General features: G+C 40.1%; 1 protein-coding gene across 2 annotated transcripts in view; it reads left to right on the top strand.

Annotated features, from left to right (window-relative positions):
• LOC149445147 (cytochrome P450 2G1-like) overlaps positions 1-20,686 on the top strand; it is a 57,526-nt gene that overhangs the window by 24,503 nt on the left and 12,337 nt on the right. For both annotated transcript variants that reach the window (XM_089654203.1, XM_089654204.1), the window contains 4 exons: positions 116-278; positions 10,745-10,894; positions 12,264-12,424; positions 19,658-19,834. In XM_089654203.1, the coding sequence (XP_089510329.1) occupies positions 116-278; positions 10,745-10,894; positions 12,264-12,424; positions 19,658-19,834 (651 nt within the window). The remainder of the gene's footprint in view (positions 1-115; positions 279-10,744; positions 10,895-12,263; positions 12,425-19,657; positions 19,835-20,686) is intronic.

The following is a 20,686-nucleotide window of genomic DNA, read 5'->3' as shown; positions in this document are numbered from 1 at the left end:
AAAAGGAAATTCAGTTGTATTTGCCTTACAGGACAAAGGTTCCCAGTCCTCCCGATTTCAAAATAAAATATTCCATTGGTAGTGTGTCACATGTAAAATGTCTTTTGCATTTTAGATCAAGGAGAATTATGGGGACGTATATACTATATATCTTGGTCCGCGGAGAGTCGTTGTCCTGTGTGGCTACGATGCTGTAAAAGAAGCTCTGGTTGACCAAGGTGATGTGTTTGGAACGAGAGGTCTAATGCCTTCTGTAGAGCAATATTTCAAAGGTCATGGTAAGTCATGTCACAGCTACTTTCAGCACTAGCTGGCATTACTTCTTTTAGGTTATACCATGTCATCAACTATATTTATGAACAAAATGTCTCACTGCGATTAAAAAAAACTCCACAAACAAATATTTTTTGGGGTAACCAGATGTTCCTGATGTTCAGATACAGATCCCCAATTTAGGTCAGGTATTTAAAGTGAGCATTTTGTTCATGACAGTGTATGTAAGCCCTAAAAGAAACTTCTTTTTCTTTTCGTCTGTTGAATATATAATTTAAAACTTTTTTTTTTATAGCATTGTTTGACAAGTCCAAAAAATACCCATTGATATTTCTGGAGACGTTGGTAGCAGATACATTCCTGTGCTCTCTGCCTGTACTGACTGTTATCAAGTCAATCATTTTTTTTTTTTTTAGAACTACAGAACCAAGCCCTTCTATAAAATGGACAGTAGAAGAGGGGTGGGGTTTCATAGTCATATTGTTTTTGTTGTCCATATACTCAAGAGAGTGGGGGAATTGCCATCCTTGCACTTGTTACTGGAAATGTGTTTTGATTACCAGGTGAAAATAAAAGAAAATTGTTCTATCAAAGAAAACTAATGTAGACACCACATTTAAGGACAGGCTACCTGAAATATATAACTTTTTGTTTTTGGGTTTAGATGAGCTTTACGGAACGTTAAGGAAACATTCAGAAAAATGCTGGGATCTTAGTCCGGAATAAAAGAATGGGCTTACCAATTATTGGGTCACTGGGGGAATAATTTTTGATTCTGTTTGTTGTTTTTTTGTATGTGTATTTTTTTTTTTTTTTGGGGGGGGGCTTTGTGTCTTTTCTTTTTTGTTTGTCGTGTTTTTTTGTTTGTTGTGTTTTGTTTGTTTTTTCAGATAGTAGAAAAGGCTTTCTGTAGAGTAGACTTTGTCAGTTTTTCATTGTTTGTGTGCCCACTAGGTAGATTGACCTATTTGTCCTGATGACCATTTTCACCTAGATAGAAAGTGCAAGGAAATGAAACATTTTAGAATTGTTACCAGAGCAGGACATGAGGAAAATCCTCGAACTGGAAAACCTACTACTAGGACAACTCTAAGATGGGAATTCTGTTCACTTTTGAGTGATTGCCATTGTAGCTCCAGGACAGGAAGAGAAAGAAAGCCTCCCCAGTGGGCACTGGCTGCACAAGAAAAAAAAAACTTCTAGGTGGTAGGCACTTTAGCCGTTCATTAATTTTAACTAAAAAAAAAAAAGGTTTGCAAACACTTTAAAACTGAATTCTAAGCCCTCAAGCTGGAAAAGGGAGAGGAAGTACATGTACATGTGCTGACAAACCGCATGCTGGTAGAAGGTGGGTGCACAGTGATTATCTTTGTGCTGCTGTTCCTTCATTGTCCAATTGCAGGCTGAGGGTTGAGAAGAGGCCATGCTGTGTTCCATAACTGCAGTAGAGAAAAGCCTTGCCAGTAAGGCTGAAAATCTTAGGACTGCCTTTGCAGAAATATATACTCTTTAGTTGGTAAAACAGCTTATATATGGATTGACATACTTCCTTTAGACCTTGGTTCACCTGGCCAGTTTTGTCACTTCTGCAGGAACCTCAACTCTTCAATAAGACACAGCAGTTTATTCCACATAGTTTTACCACTAAAGGCTTCATTTTTCTAAAAATAACAAGTCATACTTATCTGCTCTGTGTAATGGTTTTGCACAGAGCAGCCCCGGATCCTCCTCTTCTCGGGTCTGCCGCAAGGTCTCCTGGCCCCCTTTCCTTCTCGGGGAGGGGGGGCCCATACATTCTGTATGATGTAATATTTAATAAGTACAATCATTTCTCTAAGCAAAATAGAGCTTATATTTCAGAACCTTAAATTGATAAGCTCAGTCTGTAATGGAAACCAAAAAAATGGCTTTACAAACTTCTTAGATCAGCTATCTAGCTTCCCCCAGAGGTTGCTAGGGGTTTCATGAGCTGTGGCTGATAAACTTCCCATCTTAAGATGCCTGGATAGTTCCTTGTCCAATGCCACTTAGCAGAGCCAGCAGCACATCACCAATCTTTTTGTACCACAGCTCTAGTTAACTAGGGGGAGCTAGCTAGTTTTTTTGTTTTTTGTTTTTTTTTTAGCTAGAAAGGCTGAGTAGCAGCCTGGGCTGAGTCAGAGGGTCAATTTTAGATCTGCAGATCAGTTCCTTGATACCTCCCCTGCTCTAGAAACTGGATTCTAGAAGGCGTGGGCGGGGATGAGGAGGGACTGATCTGCATGCTTAAGGGATCCTGACAAATCTCCAGGCAGGAGAATTGGGGTGGGGTCAGGGCAGCCCTCAAGTATGAAGGAGAGCTTGGGTGGAAGAAGTGAGGAAAGCTGAGATGCAGGAGCCTGGAATGGGGCCCAGTGGGAAGGGGCTTACCTACGGGCTGGAACCTGGAAAGGAGGATCACTCAGTTCCACCAGTCCCCACAGGGAGGACCATCTGTGGAGCCAGGGAAGGAGCCAGCCCAGCAGAAGGCCTGAAGGCAGCCACAAAATCGCTCACATGAAAGGACTAGGTGAGTATTCCTACACCCCCAGGGCAAAACAAGGGGAGAGGGCATTCTGGTTGGAAACCTAACTAGCTCAACACTTGGGACTGTTACATTTAAAGTGGCAGCTTTGGATCCTTTTGCCCACGGATTCCTCCAGACAGCTGATGAAAGATTTATCTGGGGTGGTACACCAGGAGAGGTTGGAGAGTTCTCCAAGAACAGACTTTGCTGTAAAGAGACCTATATAGTTTCCAGGAAGTTGTCCTCAGTTGAAGTTTCCTTGGGCATCCTCTACCCCATCCAAGTTCAATACCCCTAATAAAACTTAAAAAAAAAATAATCAAGGACTGTTTACTGTCTTTGGAATGCAAGTCTGTGAGAAATGTGTGTTGCCTGGCTGTGCAGGACTATAAGGGGACCCAAATCTTCAGCAACTCCTAAGGGGGTAGTGCTACATTCTTAACTTTCAGTAATGGGCATTGTGACCACCACTGTAAAAAGGGCCTTCTCATTGACTGCCAATCTAAGGGGCATTCTTCCCACTGTCCCCCAGTAGTAAGGTTTTGGCAGGGGTTTATTCTGTAGAAGTAACCCTCTTGCCCTGCAAATATACAAGGCAAAAAATAAAATATATTAACACCATGAAAAGCAAAGCTGCAAAAGGGGGAGGGTCAAATACATCTCAAACAAGTTCAATTATAAAATATATGCCCTCACAAGAGAAAAACTTTGAGGGTCAAACCCCAGTGAAACAACAAGGAGTGAGCAGGAGATGAGAGATGGAAAACAACAATGGCGATCGCTCCAGATTGTTGTCTATGGGAGTATACAATATTAGTCAAAGTGTAGAAGATGAAGATATAGAAAATGAGTTGGTCATAGAAAATCCTGAAGAGTGAGAGAGGACCTTACAGATGCCTACTAAATCTGATATGGCAGAGATGTTTATGAAACTGGAACGATCTATAAAACAGGAGATGAGTGGAGGAGACTGAGGTAAAACTGGATAAACGCCCAAATAATAACAAAGTTAGAAAAACAGACGGAAGACATGCAAAAGAGGCAAAGCAGTCTGCTATATAAACTGGAAGGAAAACAGAGATAGAAGTAATCTTAGGATACGGGGTTTACCTGAGATTTCACAAGGAGAAGATTTGATGGAGACAATAAGGAAAATGTTTAATATTAACAGACAGATCAGCAACAAAGCACCTGAAATTTGACAGAGTGCATAGAATAGGAAGACCCCAAGGAAGTGTGAGTGAAAACCCTAGAGATGTGACCGTGCAATTCCACCATTACAAAGATAAAGTAGAGCTATGGAAGAAGACAAAAGGAAGACCAGTAATAAAATATGGAGAAGCAAATCTAAAGCTTTTTGCTGATATATCATTGGAAACACTGGCCAGAAGGAGAATTCTGAAACCATTACTGGAACAGATGAGCAAACAAAACGTATGATACAAAGGGGGATTTCCAGCATGCCAGTTGGATGGAGAAACAGTCGCTCTGCAAATCTGAGATTCCCAGAAGACTTAAGAGACTTCTGTGAGAGACTTGAACTACAGAAAATAGATATTCCAGGATGGGAAGAGGGGGTAAAGGAGAATAGGGGAATAGAAAATGAGAACTGGCAGTCAACTCCTAAAAGGAAAATGCACCAGCGATAAAGGAGGATCAGGAGGGTGATTCTTGGAAGTCCGTAGAGGACTTTTTTTTTGCGTGTGTCTCTTCCCCCTCCCTTTCCTCCTCTCCTTCTCCTCCTCCTAAATAGGGTAAACATTTTAAGAAGAGATTAGGGAAACAGGAAGTAGCATACACATGCAGCCTAGGGATTGGGAACGAGGTCAGGGTGGGCGTATGTGGTCAGAGATCCACCCTAGTTCAGAATCAATGGTGGTACTAGGACCACCAATGATTCGAAGACAAGCTAAAAGCCTATAGGGAGTGGGGGTGGGATATGGGGTGGGTGGTTGAGGGGAAGGGAAGGGGAAGGAGAATTATGCAGGGGATAACTTTGTTTTCCTTTGAATGGATAATGGCACTCTCGTTGGGAAGTATTTAGTTGGAGGAAAAAAAAATAAATGGAAAATGAAGAAGGTAATTTCATGACTTCTAATGTTAAGGGACTGAATACCCCGGGGAAGAGGCATAAGATTCATAGAGAACTACAACAACGATCTACTGTAGAAGTGTTTCTACAGGAGGCCCACTTATTACAGGAAACAAATGTGAAGTTATATTCTAGATATTACCCAACCTGGTACTATGTAGATTGACAAACTAAGCATGCTAAAGGAGTGGCAATTGGTATAGCCAAAAATTTAAGATTTAAATTTAAGGATCCGGAGGGACGCTATTTGTTCCTGCGGGGGAGTTTACAGGAAATAGAATGTACATTGGCAAATATCTACTGCCCCAATAGAAATCCAATGGCCTATCTGAAGAATATATTGAGAAGGTTTTATAACAGGCAAATTATTTGTAGCAGGTGATTTTAATTTTTGCATGGACCCTCGGACTGACACGATGTCGCATGTGCAGAGAGACGGAGGTAGATGTCTGAAATCTATGTGAAGAATGTTATATCAGTGTCAACTCATAGATGTGTGGAGAATTAAACATCCTAGAGACAGAGACTATACATTCTATTCTCCTGTATATGCAACATACTCTAGATTATATATTGATGGCACACAGACTTTTGGAGTCGTTGGTTAAATTAAACATAGAAGTGATAACAATATCGGACCATGCACCTATTATAATGAAGCTATTATGAGGAAGAGAGAAAAATAAGATAAACACATGAAAACTAAATGAGACACTCCTCCAAGATCATGAGACGGAACTGAGAATTAAAAAAGAAAGCACAATATTTTGAAAGAAATGAGACTGGAGGAGTTCTAATGACCATGGTGTGGGAAGCACATACTGCATATATCAGGGGAATTCTGATAGCGACTATATGAAGTAAACTCTAAATATTTAAAAGGGACAGATGTTTCTAAAAGAGGCGAGAAAACTGAGATTTGGAGGAGAACGTTTATTATGTCTAGAAAAACCAATAACACAGGAGGAAATCCAAAAGGCACTGAAGGGTACAGTTGTGGGGAGCAGCCCTGGATCAGATGGGTATACTGTGAGATAGAAAAAATGTATTTACTCAAGTAGTTCCCAAATTGAGTCTATATATGAATGCACTAGGAAATGGAATGGAAATGAGGGAGGAGTCATTGCAAGCGCATATTACAATTATACAGCAAGATGGGACCCAATGTGCTAGCTACAGGCCTATCTCACTGTTATATATGGATACCAACTTATAAGACTTAATGCCAGAATGGATTCATTTAGACAAAGTGGGATTCGTCCCCGGGAGGGAAGGAAGAGACAATGGGCTAAGATCATTATTCCTCATACAAAAAAAGAGGGAAAAATGCCCCGTACTGATCTTATCACTTGATGCAGAGAAGGCTTTTGATAGGGTAGACTGAAGCTTTGTTAGAGGTTTTGGGAATTGGTTCCAACATGAGAGAGTGGATAGGAAAGCTCTATAGTCAACCCTCAGCAGCAGTAAAGGTCAACGGTTCGTTATCAGAGTTTTTCAAAATGTATACTGGGACAAGACGGGGGTGTCTGCTCTCACCTTCCTTGTTTGTCTTATCTATAGAATCTCTTTTGGCAACAATAAGAAATAGTTTAGATATAAAAGGGATACAAATAGGAGAGACAGAACATAAAGTGGCAGCATATGCTAATGATATGCTATTTTATGTGGTCAACCCTAGGTTGAAATTACCCAATCTAATGAGAATAATGAAATATCAATGCACAGTTAAAAAATATAATGAATGGAGGAGAAATATGCTCCTTTCAGGAGTTAAAAAAATAAGGTGTTTTTTTATGTTAGGCAAGTGGCAATATTTTCAATTAAGACACTTTGTTGCAGTGCTCCCTAAGCCACTAAGGACAATGGTGGATCTGAATCCATTTGATCAACTGATTAGTACAAGTAAGCTACGGAAACATGGTACTTCCCAAATTTTATAAAATCCTCCCTGTAATAGCAGGAGCTACTCCCCCTCTGTATATGGAGAAATGGGAAAGGGAACTCGGAATATCATTTGATGAGCAAGAGAAAAAGAAAATATTTAGATTAGTACATGGGGCTATAGATATGAAGGTAGTGGAAATGAATTACAAATGTTTAGCTAGGTGGTATATTACACAGAGTGTGGCACATAAGCAACAAGCAGAAAAATCACCTAATTGTTGGAGGGGATGCGGGACTAAGGGTACAATGGCACATAAATGGTGGGAATGTCCTAAAATACAGGAGAATTGGTAAGAAATACTTAAGCAAATTCAGGAGATAACTGGGTTTAATATCTCGAAAGGCATATGTTTATTTCACAAAACCGAGATCACAGTAGAAAAATATAAGAATCTGATGATATTCCATCTAATAACTGCAGCAAAGGGATTGATAACCAAATATTGGCAGGAACAAGAGGCACCAAAAATAAGAGTGGATAAATAAGTTAGATTATAGTTCTAGGATGGAGGAACCAGATGGAAGAAGATAAAATGGAGAGATTTAGGGAAAAATGGGATGAGTTTAAAAAGATCAAATACATTTGGTGAAATGGGTGAAATAGAGAATGAGGAGAAGAAACAATATGTATAATTAAGTAGGGAAAAGTGAGATAGGTAGAAAGGGAGAACGAAAAGCGAGTCCTGAGAGTAATAAGGAGGGAGGAGGAACGGGGAGCTAAAGGAAAAAGAATTAGGAAGGGTTAGGGACAAGGGTGGGTTGGGGGGGAGAGGTAGGGAATGGGGGGAAATGTATAAAGGAAAATGTTTTTTTGAATATGGTGATAATTTATTGATGTAAAGTTGAAATATTGAAAACGAATAAAATATTTATTTAAAAAAAAATACTTACACAAACTGACACTGATACTAATTTATTTTTTTTTTTTTAAATCTTACTAAAAATATACTGACCCTGACCTTTGAACCTCGCCTTGATCCTAACACTAACCCTGCCACTGATCTAGATCTAACCTTAATCTAGCAATTTTTTCTTTATTTTTTATCATTTTTATTTAATTTTTTGTTTTACACTCTTTTTTGTTTATTTACATCTTCGTCTCCTGCAAGGAGAGGAAGATACAATACATATCTCTCCATTCAGAAGAGGAAGTAAACACAGGTGCAGGCTCACAGTGACTGATCACTGTAATAGCCAGGCTATCACAGCAATCAGGTGACCCAGAACCAGGAGTCCCGGACTTGGGGCTCCGGGTGAGTGCCCTCTTTCTGTTCTGGGAGAATGCTGTGCAGTACAGTCCTAGCACAGACAGGTAGGCATGTATACAGGGGTGAACTGACCATTTGAAAACTCAGGCACTGCCCGAGGGCCCGGGGCCAGCAGGGGGCCCCATGAGATGCCCCTGGTACCTTTTTTCATAGGCTTTTTTGAGTTTGGGCAAGGACACAGGGGCCCCATGATCCCCTATTGCCCAGGGGCCCTATGAGTTGTCAGTCCGCCCCTGCATGTATAGGGCCCCACTAAAAAAAGCCAAGTTTAGTGAGGCCATATATACCGTCGGCAGGAAGGGATTAATATGTAACATCCAGGGAAAGGGAAAATCCTCCTGCTGCCTCTTTAAACTCTTTACCGTCGCCCCATAGCAGATATACTGCTACAGGGTGGCAACTGTGCGCAAAATCACGTGTACAGGGGCGGACTGACAACTCATGGGGCCCCCAGGCAATAGGGGATCATGGGGCCCCTGTGTCCTTGCCCAAACTCAAAAAAGCCTATGAAAAAGGTACCAGGGGCATCTCATGGGGCCCCCTACTGACCCCGGGTCCTCGGGCAGTGCCTGAGTTTCCAAATGGTCAGTCCGCCCCTGAACATGTATATATGATTTTGCATTCCCGGGTAGGGGGCACGCATGTGTCTCGCCATTCTCGGCCACGGCTCTCAGTCACCGGGTCCTGAGGATCTCCAATGGGGGGTAAGAACTGTTAGTAAACAAAACAGTTCTCTCCCCTGTCAGCTCCTGCAAACTGCTTTGCATGGTTGTGCTCAGCACAGCCATACAAAGCAGTGTGCTTACAGTGAAGCACACACACCACACTGTTCACCCTTTTATCACCCCACATGTTAACCCCTTCCTGCCCAGTGCCATTAGTACAGTGTCCACTTTTTTATTAGCACTGATCACTGTATTGGTGTCACTGTGGACAGTCAGGGGTTTATTTACTAAAGCTGGAGAGTGCAAAATCAGACTCACTTCTGCATATAAACCAATCAGCTTCCAGGTTTCATTGCCAAAGCTTCATTGAACAAGCTGAGGTTAGAAGCTGATTGGTTTCTATGCAGAAGGCAGTCTGATTTTGGACTCTCCAGCTTTAGTAAATAAACCCCTCAGTGTCAACGACACCAAGTCAGCCCCCCCAGTGTCAGAATGCCCGCCGCCGCAGTTCCACTATAAGTCACTGATCACCGCCATTACTAGTAAACATTAAAAAAAAAAAAAAAAAAGCCCCTATATATACTGCCATTCGCGAATGCTATGATTTCACGTAAACCAATTAATTTACACGTATTGGGATTTTTGTAGCAGAATATATTTTGGACTAAATTTATGACAAAAGTAGATTTTTTTTTAAATTTTGTTACTAGACATGTTTAATAGCAAAAAGTCCAAAATATTATTTTTTCTCAAAATTGTCAGTCTTTTTTTTTTTATAGCGCAAAAAATTTAAAACACACAGGCGATCAAATACAACTGAAAGAAATCTCTATTTTTGGGGAAAAAAGAACATAAATTTAATTTGGGTGCAGCATTGCATGACCGCGCAATTGTCAGTTAAAGTAATGCAGCTCCGTAACACAAAAAATGGCCTGGTCAGGAAGGGGGGTAAATCCTCTAGGGGGCAAGTGGTTAAAGAAATATTACACCTTTTGTAACATATTACATGAAAAAGGCATGCATTCAATAAACTATAGAAGAAATACATGTCGCCACCACTGTGATGATTAAATCTTCTAGTGCATATCCACTCCACACCCTTGAAGTGAATTGCTAGCTCACTAGAAGCTGCTACAATAAATACGGCACAGCCAGCTCAGACAATAACACCCAGCTGGGCTTGTTATTCTACTGTCATCACCAATTTCACGACTCTTTGAAGGATAAGTTCACCCTTTGGACAAAAATAATAAATACACATTTTTTTTTTTTTTTGCAGGTAAAAAAATGTGCTTTTATTATTTTTGTCCAAAGCAGCCTGGAAAGCATTGCTCCAGCGATCAGTAGATCGCTGATGCCATGCAGGTCTCCTGCAAACTTGTCAGAATATATACTTGTCGCACAGGATGTATGGGATGTACGGGATGTATGGGATGTACGGTAAAACAGATATACTGACAGGAAGCTTCAATGAACTACCACAGTGCTTAACAAAAACTGCAAGCCCACAGCTGCTAAGGCTGATGGGACTTGTAGGCACTCATTCACAGAACAAGTGTCTGAATTTCTAAATCACAGTAGTAACAAATTTCAATGAATCTGTTTGTGTGGTTTAACCAGTAATTTCCTGCATATTAGATCTTTGTGGTCTGTTTAACCAGGGCCATGGCAGGGACATTTCCTTTGTCTACATACTGTGTGCTAAAAGATGTCCCTGTTTATTAAGTTGGGAGGTATGCTTGATATACTGTCTGAGGTCTATCACCTGTTCCCAGCTTCATTGAGGTTCTTAACTACCTTGAGCTCCAGTACAATTCTTGAACCCAATCTTCTCTATTGGAAAAACAATTGTTACTGTCATCACTCTTTTAAAGTATCCATAGGCATGACCTGTTCATTGGGGTTGATTGTAGTGCCTATTAGACTTTTGGAACATCATTTTTAATATTTCTTTCAGGTATAGTATTGAGTAATGGTGAGCGTTGGAAGCAGCTCCGTCGTTTCTCAGTTCAGACTCTGAGAACCTTTGGTGTGGGTAAAAGAAGCATTGAGGAACGAATTCAAGAGGAAGCTAAAAGTCTGGTGGAGGCCCTTAAAGGAACCCATGGTATGTTAATCTTAACATAGAAACCACTGGATAAATTCTACACAGCTTGACCACAATTACAAGCTGCGGATAGGATAAAAAATGTTACCAATTTTATTAGTTTAATATAATTTTTTCATTGCAGCTAAATAATGGCTTTCAAGCAGAAGCAATGTGCTATTATTGAGTTCTTGATGAAGGAGAGGTGCTGACTGTCCAACATCTATAGAAGGCTACAGAATGTTTACGAACATGACACCATTGAGGAGCAATGTCTTGTCATCGGTGACACTTGTCAATTGCGAAATCTCCATAAACATTCTGTAGACTTCCATGGATGTTTGACAGCCTGCACCCCTTCCTTCGTCAAGAACTGAATGGCAGCACATTGCATCTGCTTGAAATCCATTATTTGCCTGCAATGAAAAAGAAGCACTATAGAGGAAGAGTTACTTTACCCACATGTGAAATATGTATGACCTACAGTATGTAACAGGGGCGGACTGACAACTCATGGGGCCCCCGGGCAATAGGAGATCATGGGGCCCCTGTGTCCTTGCCCAAACTCAAAAAAGCCTATGAAAAAGGTACCAGGGGCATCTCATGGGGCCCCCTACTGACCCCAGGCCCTCGGGTAATGCCCGAGTTTCCAAATGGTCAGTCCACCCCTGGTATGTAAGTTAATAAAAAATGTATGCCCACTTTACTTATTACTGCTTTTAGTTTTGGTACAGCCCTTGTACATAGCCACTAAGGGGACTGTAGGATATTATGAATGAACATTTAGTACAGTGTTTCTCAACTCCAGTCCTCATGGACCCCCAACAGGTCATGTTTTCAGGATTTCCATTATTTTGCACAGGTGATTTGATCAGTTTCACTGCCTTAGTAATTACCACAGCTGTTTCATCTGAGGGAAATCCTGAAAACATGACCTGTTGGGGGTCCATGAGGACTGGAGTTGAGAAACACTGATTTAGTAAAAGATATGAATAATTAGTAAATGAATAATATGTATCAAATATATTTTCAGTGTATATCAGGACAGCACTCAGCAATCAAAGAAAATGTTTTCACCTGTATTTCAGGTCTGAAGGTTGTGCTTTATAAGCCCCGTTTCACATATATACGGCCGTGTGGGCCGCGTTTTGCATGGGCACAAGAGCCCATTCATTTGAATGGAGTACCGTGCCCCGTGACACGCAGGGAAGAAGTCCCTGCACTTCTTCCAAAAACACAGCCCGCTACATGTGGGGGCTTGTCCAGGATATCCCTGTCCAGAGAGTCTGTGAACCCCAAGAAGAAAGACGGGGAACCCGAAAATTACCCAGCAGCCTCTGAGGGGGTAATGCTAAACATGTGTTAACTGGTAGCTGTTTTCTTTTTCCAGGTGTACCCTTTAACCCCACAATGTACTGCAGCCAAGTGTCTGCTAATATCATGTGCTCCATAATCTTTGGTGACAGATACAGCTATGAAGATCCTGATTTCCAAAGGCTGCTTCACATTGTGTATGACATATTCGAATCAATGTCCTCTTTCTGGGGTCAGGTAGGCAACTCATTTTATGTATTATCAAAATTCAAACTACACACTGAAGTGTATTTATACTAAAAATGGATGAACAACGAAATCTAAGTAGCATCCTGGAAGTTCCAAATATATGACCTATAAGGGGCTTCCACCTACAGTGCTAAAATGAAGGTGACATCGCCATGTTCCAGCTAGATCCCGGAAAACAAAATGTACCATGAATCGCATTGCAGAAGTAACTGCTCCTTCCAGGATCTAACAAGAAGGATGGCAATGTCACCCCCTGCATTATGGAAACTGGAGGTCAAGTAACTTTTGTCTTTTTTCCTTTGCTCACAGCCTTTTTTTTAACTTTTCTGCAGCAATTGAATATGCCTAAAGGAGATCTATGTTCACTGTGTGTGTGTATGTGTGTATGTGTATATATATATATATATATATGTATGTATGTGTGTGTGTGTATATATATACAGTTGCAAGAAAAAGTATGTGAACCCCTTGGGATTACGTGGAGTTTTGCATGAATTGGGCATAAAATGTGCTCTGAACGTCATCTAAGTCACAACAATAGAAGAACACAGTCTGCTGAACATAATACTACACAAACATTAGATGTTGCCATGGTTTAATTGCACATAACATGTAAACATTCACAGTGCAGGGAAGAAAAAGTATGTGAACCTTTGGACTTAATACCTGGTTGACCCTCCTTTGGCAGCAATAACCTCAACCAAACGTTTCCTGAAGTTGCAGATCAGACCCGCACAATGATCTGGAGTAATTTTGGACCACTCCTCTTCACAAAACTGTTTCAGTGTAGCAATATTCTTGGGATGTCTGGTGTGAATCGCTCTTAAGGTCATGCCACAGCATTTCAATGGGGTTGAGGTCAGGACTCTGACTGGGCCACTCCAGAAGGCGTATTCTGTGCTGTTGCAGCCATTGTTTTGTTGAATTACTTGTATGCTTTGGGTCATTGTCCTGTTGCATCACCCATCCTCTGCGGAGCTTCAGTTGGCGGACAGACAGTTGTACGTTTTCCTGCAAAATGTCTTGATAAACTCTGGAATTCATTTTCCCATCAATGACAACAATCCGTCCAGGCCCTGAGGCAGCAAAGCAGCCCCAAACCATGATGCTCCCTCCGCCATGTTTTACAGTGGGGATGAGGTTTTGATGTTGGTGTGCTGTGCCTTTTTTTCTCCACACATAGTGTTGTGTGTTCTTCCCAAACAACTCAATCTTGGTTTCATCTGTCCACAGGATATTTTGCCAGTAGTGCTGTGGAACATCCAGGTGCTCTTTTGCAAACTTCAAACGTGCTGCAATATTCTTTTTGGACAGCAATGGCTTCCTCCGTGATGTCCTCCCATGTACTCCATTCTTGTTTAATGTTTTCCCTATTGTAGATGTGTCAACAAAAATGTTAGCATGTGCCAGAGATTTCTGTAGGTCTTTAGCTGACACTCTGGGATTCTTCTTTACCTCATGCAGCATTCTGCGCTGTGCTCTTGCAGTCATTTTTACAGGACGACCACGCCTAGGGAGAGTAGCAACAGTGCTAAACTTTCTCCATTTGTAGACAGTCTGTCTTACCGTGGACACATGAACATCAAGGCTTTTGGAGATACTTTTGTAACCCTTTCCAGCTTCATGCAAGTCAACAATTCTTGATGGTAGGTCTTCTGAGAGCTCTTTTCTGCGAGGCATGGTTCACATCAGACAGTGCTTCTTGAAACCAGTAAACCTAAAACAGGTGTGTGTTTTTTAAGGGCAGGACAGCTGTCAGCAACACATCCAATATCATCACACTGATTGGAGTCAAGGTTGGCTCACTCCTGGCTCCAATTAGCTCTGGGAGAAGTCATTAAGCTAGGGCCTCACATACTTTTTCCTCCCTGCACTGTGAATGTTTACATGTTATGTGCAATTAAACCATGGCAACATCTAATGTTTTTGTAGTATTATGTTCAGCAGACTGTGTTCTTCTATTGTTGTGACTTAGATGACGTTCAGAGCACATTTTATGCCCAATTCATGCAAAACTCCACGTAATCCCAAGGGGTTCACATACTTTTTCTTGCAACTGTATATATATATATATATATATATATATATATATATATATATATAAATTTATAACATTAGCATTTGAATAACAATACAAACAATGGTTACAGTTGACAATGCAAAGATCTTACTTGAAAAATGCTCCCTGTCTGCTGGTCAACTCATTCATAAACTTCCTGCTTTCCATTTCAAAGGACTACATATCCCATGGTACCCTGCTATCTGCATGCAGTGGTTCCTGTACTGACTCCGCCTTCTGAAACCCCTCCTCTCAGCTTGTCTGTAGTTCAGAAGGCAGACTCTGTGAAATGTGTGACACAGCACTGGCCACCCACAGGACAGTAAATGTGTCCCCGAATTCAAGAAATTTAAGTATGTGAAGATCTTCACAAAGTATATTTATAAAGTTAAAGATCATTCAGATTAATAGGAGAAGGCCAGAAATAACTGGAATACAATGTGGGAATGAATATATGATTGTGGACCTTACTTTGGAGCACAGGGTCTGCTCTAATATAATTACTGTGTATTGTGGGGTGCTGCATTGACAAAAAATTGTGCAGGTGTTTTTTTTGCATTGACAGCCTATTTAAAATAAATGAATAGGGTGCCTTAATGCCGCATGAGTTAAAAAAAAAAAAAAAAGCTTGCTAATTAGGGGGTATTAAAGTACAACTATAGACGGTTTTTTTTTTCATTTTGGATAGAGTAAGAGAGGGCTATAACCCCTGTCAGTATATTTTTTTGCTATCTGTGTCCCATTGGGGAGATTTACTTTCATGTCCTGTCCCATAGTCAAAACAGAAAGTGAGAAAATCTCTGCAAAGTAAGGGAATACGTTGAGGACCCCCAGGTCACCGGAACTAGTGTCCCTATTGGTGATTCACCCTGTATTACTGTTCTGATGTCAACCCAAAATTTGGGATTTTCTTTTACTTTCACTTTCGATAATGATGGTAAGCAGGACACATAGAGAGGGTAAGTCTCCCTAACAGGAGCACAGACAAAAATTAAAACCTAACAGGTGTTCTAATCCACTAGATGTGCGATTTGTTTAATTACGATTCAAAATTTATTTGGAAATTAAGATGTATCCAAATTTCCTAATTAAAATATTAATAATTTTAAACTAATCAGAAATAATGAAACGGAATTTCATCCAAAATTCGAATTTGAATTAAATTTGAATCGAGTTAGAAAATGAATTTGAAAACTAAATTGAGTTAAAAAACAACAATATAATAAAATACAATAGAAAACAAAGTAATAGAATAGAAAATAATAGAACAAAATTGAAAAGAATAGAATATATTATAAAGAATAGCAGAGTAAAACAGAACAAAATACAAAATAAAACAAAATTTTAATGAACTAAGACAATAGATTAAAAAAAGAATACAATGGAATAGAAAATAAAGTAATAGAATTGAATAGAAAAGAAAATAGCATAAAATAGAATAGAAAATAAGGGAATAGAAAAGAATAGAGTGAAACGGAGCAGAATAAAAAAAAAACTAAAATAGAAAATAATGGAATCAAAAATAGAATGTAGCCACCTTCCAAAATTCGAATTTCAAAAAATAGAATAGAATAAAACCGAAAAAAATAGAATAGATAATAATAAAGGAGTAGAAAATAAAGGAAGATAATGGAGGAGGGAATGGAAAAGAAGAGGGAATGGAAAAGAGAGGATAGAAGACAGAATGGCATATAGCAGCCGAAATGCAAATTTAAAGAATAGAAAAGAGTCAAACAGAATTAAATAGAATACAATATATAGTGAAGGAAATAAGTGTTTGATCTCCTGCTGATTTTGAATGTTTGCCCACTCACAAGGAAATGATCAGTCTAAAAATCGAATGTTTGGTGTATTGTAACACTGAGAGACAGAAGAGCAACAAAAAATTCAAAAGAAATGCATGTCTAACAAATGATGACTGATTTGCATGTTCATGAGGGAAATAAGTATTTGATCCCCTATCATTCAGCAGGATTTCTGGCTACCTGGTGTCTTTCATACAGGTAACAAGCTGAGATTAGAAGCAGTCTCTTAAAGGGAGTGCTGCTAATCTTATTTTGTTACCTGTATAAAAGACAACTGTCCACAGGAGCAATCAAACCATCAGATTCCAAACTCTCCACCATGGCAAAGACCAAAGAGCTGTCCAAGAATGTCAGGGACAAGATTGTAGACCTACACAAGGCTGGACTGGGCTACCAAACTATTGGCAAGCAGCTTGGTGAGAAGGTGACAACAGTTGGTGCAATCATTCGCAAATGGAAGAAACACAAAACAACTGTCAGTCTCCCTAGGTCTAGTGCACCATGCAAGATCTCACCTCGTGGAGTGTCAATGATCATGAGAACAGTGAGGAATCATCCCAGAACTACACGTCAGGATCTTGTCAATGATCTCCAGGCAGCTGGGACCACAGTCACCAAGAAAACAATTGGTAACACAATACGCTGACAAGGATTGAAATCCTGCAGTGCCCGCAAGGTCCCTCTGCTGAAGAAAGCACATGTCCAGGACCGTCTGAAGTTTGCCATTGAACATCTGAATGATGGAGAGGAGGACTGGTTGAAAGTGTTGTGGTCAGATGAGACCAAAACCAAGTACTAAGTTATGTTTTGTGAAGGGGATCAAATACTTATTTCCCTCATGAACATGAAAATCAGACATCATTTGTTAGACATGCGTTTCTTTTGAATTTTTTGTTGCTATTCTGTCTCTCACACCGAACATTCGATTTTTAGATCGATCATTTCTTTGTGAGTGGGCAAACATTCAAAATCAGCAGGGGATCAAATGCTTATTTCCTTCACTGTAACCATCTTCTGAAATTCAAATTTTGACTACAGTAAATTTTGAATTTGAAATTCCCAAATTCAGTCAAATTGACTTCAATTTGAATTTTTCTGTTGAATTAAATTCAATTAGAAATTTTCCAAATTCGGTCTAATTGAATTCAAATAAATAAAACAAATTCTGAAAACAAATTAAATGAATTTAACTAAACAAAATTATTTAAATAATGAATTGAAACGAAACAAAACAAACTTTTTCATTCTGCGCGTGTCTGCAATCCACCTCCACTATATCCTAAAGTAAAGTTTTGCCTTTAGCTATATTTTAACACACAGCAACAATGTGAATGGACCATTAGGAGAACAGAAGGACAACTAAGGGGCAGCTATAATATAAACTAGTGTTTTTATATTAACCTCCCACTAGAGGAAAAACATATTTTTTCCACTTTTAATACAGTAATGGGGGGTTATAGCCCTGTCTGTTGGGGTTTTTTTTGTTTTGTGTTTTTTGTTTGTTTTGTTTCTTTTCCCATTTGTGTGCCTTTGGGGAGATTTCCCTTTGCGTCCTATCCTATAACCAAAAGAGGAAGTGAGAAGAATCCCACTAATGTCTCCGAGAACTAGTTTCCCCATTGGAAGATTTTTTCTCTTTCCTATTCCCACTTTCATGTTCAGCGATAACTGGATAAAATACAAATAGAGGGGGTGAATATCCATAATGGGGATACAGAAATAAAAACCCAGGGGTTCTAATTCCTCTCTAATCTATCCAAAACTAAAAAGAAAATTTTATTTAGTTGAACTTTAAACCGAAACTAAACTCCCTTAAACAGCAAAATCTTACTTTGTCCCTCCACCACAAATACGAAAAATGTTTATTATATTTTTTTACATTTTTCACCTATAGCAAGAACATTATTCAACTTGAGCCTGTGTTCACATTGATGCAGTGCCGCACAGGGACCGTACTGCATTCCTGTGCCAATCGCATGCAGTGCAATTTGAGCCATATATTTTGTATGGCTCAGATTGCACCACATCCACAACAAAATAGAGCAGGACCCTTTTTTTTTTGTCAGCACCAGTATCAGATCGCATGAGTATTCACATCCATGCTATCTGATTCTGCACATCGCGCCACATTTTGTGAACCAATTTAGCTGTGTAGTTAGCTTTAACATACACACTCGCAGCGGTTCGCATGAAGGGGGTGCGACCATGATGCGGTGCGGAATTCCGCACCGAATCCGTGTGAACCCCGGCTGAGTCAGAGCTACAGTTTGTTATTATCTACAGACATCCCTTATCTGCAGAGCCAGTTTTTTGGCAAAGGTGCACTAACCCTTTAGGACCAGTTCACACCATTGAAATGAATTCCGGATGTGTTTCCGCCTGTGCATTTTTGGTGCGCTTCAGTGCATTTTTTATGCGTTCTGGTTAATTTTTTCCTTTTTCTTCATATTTATTTATTTCAGGTACTTATATAGCGCCATCAATTTACACAGCACTTTTACATATATATTGTACATTCACATCAGTCCCTAACCCTCAAGGGGTGTACAATCTAAGGGCCCTAACTCACATTCATACATACACATACTAGGGACAATTTAGACAGGAGCCAATTAACCTACCAGCATGTCTTTGGAGTGTGGGAGGAAACCCACGCAGGCACAAGGTGAACATACAAACTCCAGGCAGGTGGTGCCGTGGTTGGGATTTGAAGCGGCGACCCTAGTACTGCCAGGCAGAAGTGCTAACCACTTAGCCACTGTGCTGCCAATAGGGACATGTACATTTTTGGTACATTCTAGTATGTTTTTGATGTATTTTACTGTGTTCCAGTACAGTTCTGTGCAGAAAAAATGCAGTCCGTTCTACCCTTTTTTTTTCTGCAACCAGAATGCACTGGAACTGCAAGCACTGATGTGAACTATGAAATTGACAACCATATAACCTACTTTCTGTGCGTTTTGGATGCAGAAAAAAATCAACTGAAATGCATGTCGTGTGAACTGGTCCTTAAGGTCATCCTTTTTAAAGTTACAATGAATCAATAATGTTGCTACATTGTAACTCTCACTGACCGCAGACACTGTTGTGCGAATGTCAATTTACAACAAACACAAGAGTTGTCCCTGCGATACAGAAAAGGTCAGAGATGGCTTATTGTAAAGATGACACAGGAGAATGACTGGTACATGCAGTTAGGAAGCTGCTGGGGGTGACAGAAGAGCGAGGTGCACTATACCAAGTACTACAATGATGTTTTTCATGTGTGTGTGTTACCCCTCTAAGGTTCACATCTGGCTTCAGATGAAATTACTTTTCCGTACCCATGATGGTAATTTCCTCTCTTCTGTCATACAGCTCTATGACATATATGATGTAGTGATGAGATATGTGCCGGGACCCCATCACAGGGCACACAAGTGTATTCTGCAGCTGGAGCAGTTTGTGAAAGAGAAAACCGAAATCAGCAAAGCCACCCTGAACACAAGCAACCCACGTCACCTGATAGACAGTTTCCTCATCCAGATGGAAAAGGTACGCTATGTCATTATTTGGGTTATTTTTTAACCACGTGCCCTCCAGAGGATTTGCCCCCTTCCTGACCAAGCCTTTTTTTGCGTTACAGCGCTGCATTATTTTAACTGACAATTGCGCAGTCATGCAACACTGCACCCAAATGAAATTTACATTTTTTTCCCCCACAAATAGAGCTTTCTTTTGGGGGTATGTGATCGCCTGTACATTTTTTTTTTTCACTATAAAAAAAAACAAAAATTTTGAGAAGAAAAACAATATTTTTGACTTTTTGCTGTTAAACATGTCCAGTAAAAAAAATGTTAAAATCAAAATTCATAAATTTAGGCCAAAATGTATTCTGTGACATGTCTTTGCTAAAATAAAATCCCAATGCGTGTAAATTAATTGGTTTACGTGAACGTTATAGCGTTTGCAACTGGCAGAATCATTTTGTGGTGCTAAATAATTATGTATTAGCTAATGACAACAAGGAAAGCAGTAAAATAGATCCCCTGCAATCATCAACAATAGACCCTCTCCAGCAATGGACCACCCACAGCAAAATACCAACCCCAGCAGCAACAACAGATCTTCCAGCATCAATAGACCCCCCCCCCCCAAATCAGCCAGCAACCTCTCTCTCAACAGTAGATCCCTACCAGCAACATACTGTAAGACCCCCAGCAACAATAGATCAACCACCAGCAATAGACTTTCACACAGATTCCCACCAATGACAATAGATTCCCCAGCAGCCAGCACCAATAGACCTTCCAGCAATTGCCACACCCCTTGCCATTACATACATCCTGTGCAGGAGGTGCCGGAACTGCGTTCCCCCGCGTTCCAACTGAAAAAAGCCCTGTTTAT

The sequence above is a fragment of the Staurois parvus genome, unplaced genomic scaffold (assembly GCF_062004578.1).
Source record: "Staurois parvus isolate SC_StPar_1 unplaced genomic scaffold, SC_StPar_1.0 ptg000746l, whole genome shotgun sequence".
Taxonomy (NCBI): Eukaryota; Metazoa; Chordata; class Amphibia; order Anura; family Ranidae; genus Staurois; species Staurois parvus.
Note: the sequence above shows the minus strand (reverse complement) of the source record. Positions and strands in the feature narration are given on the sequence as shown.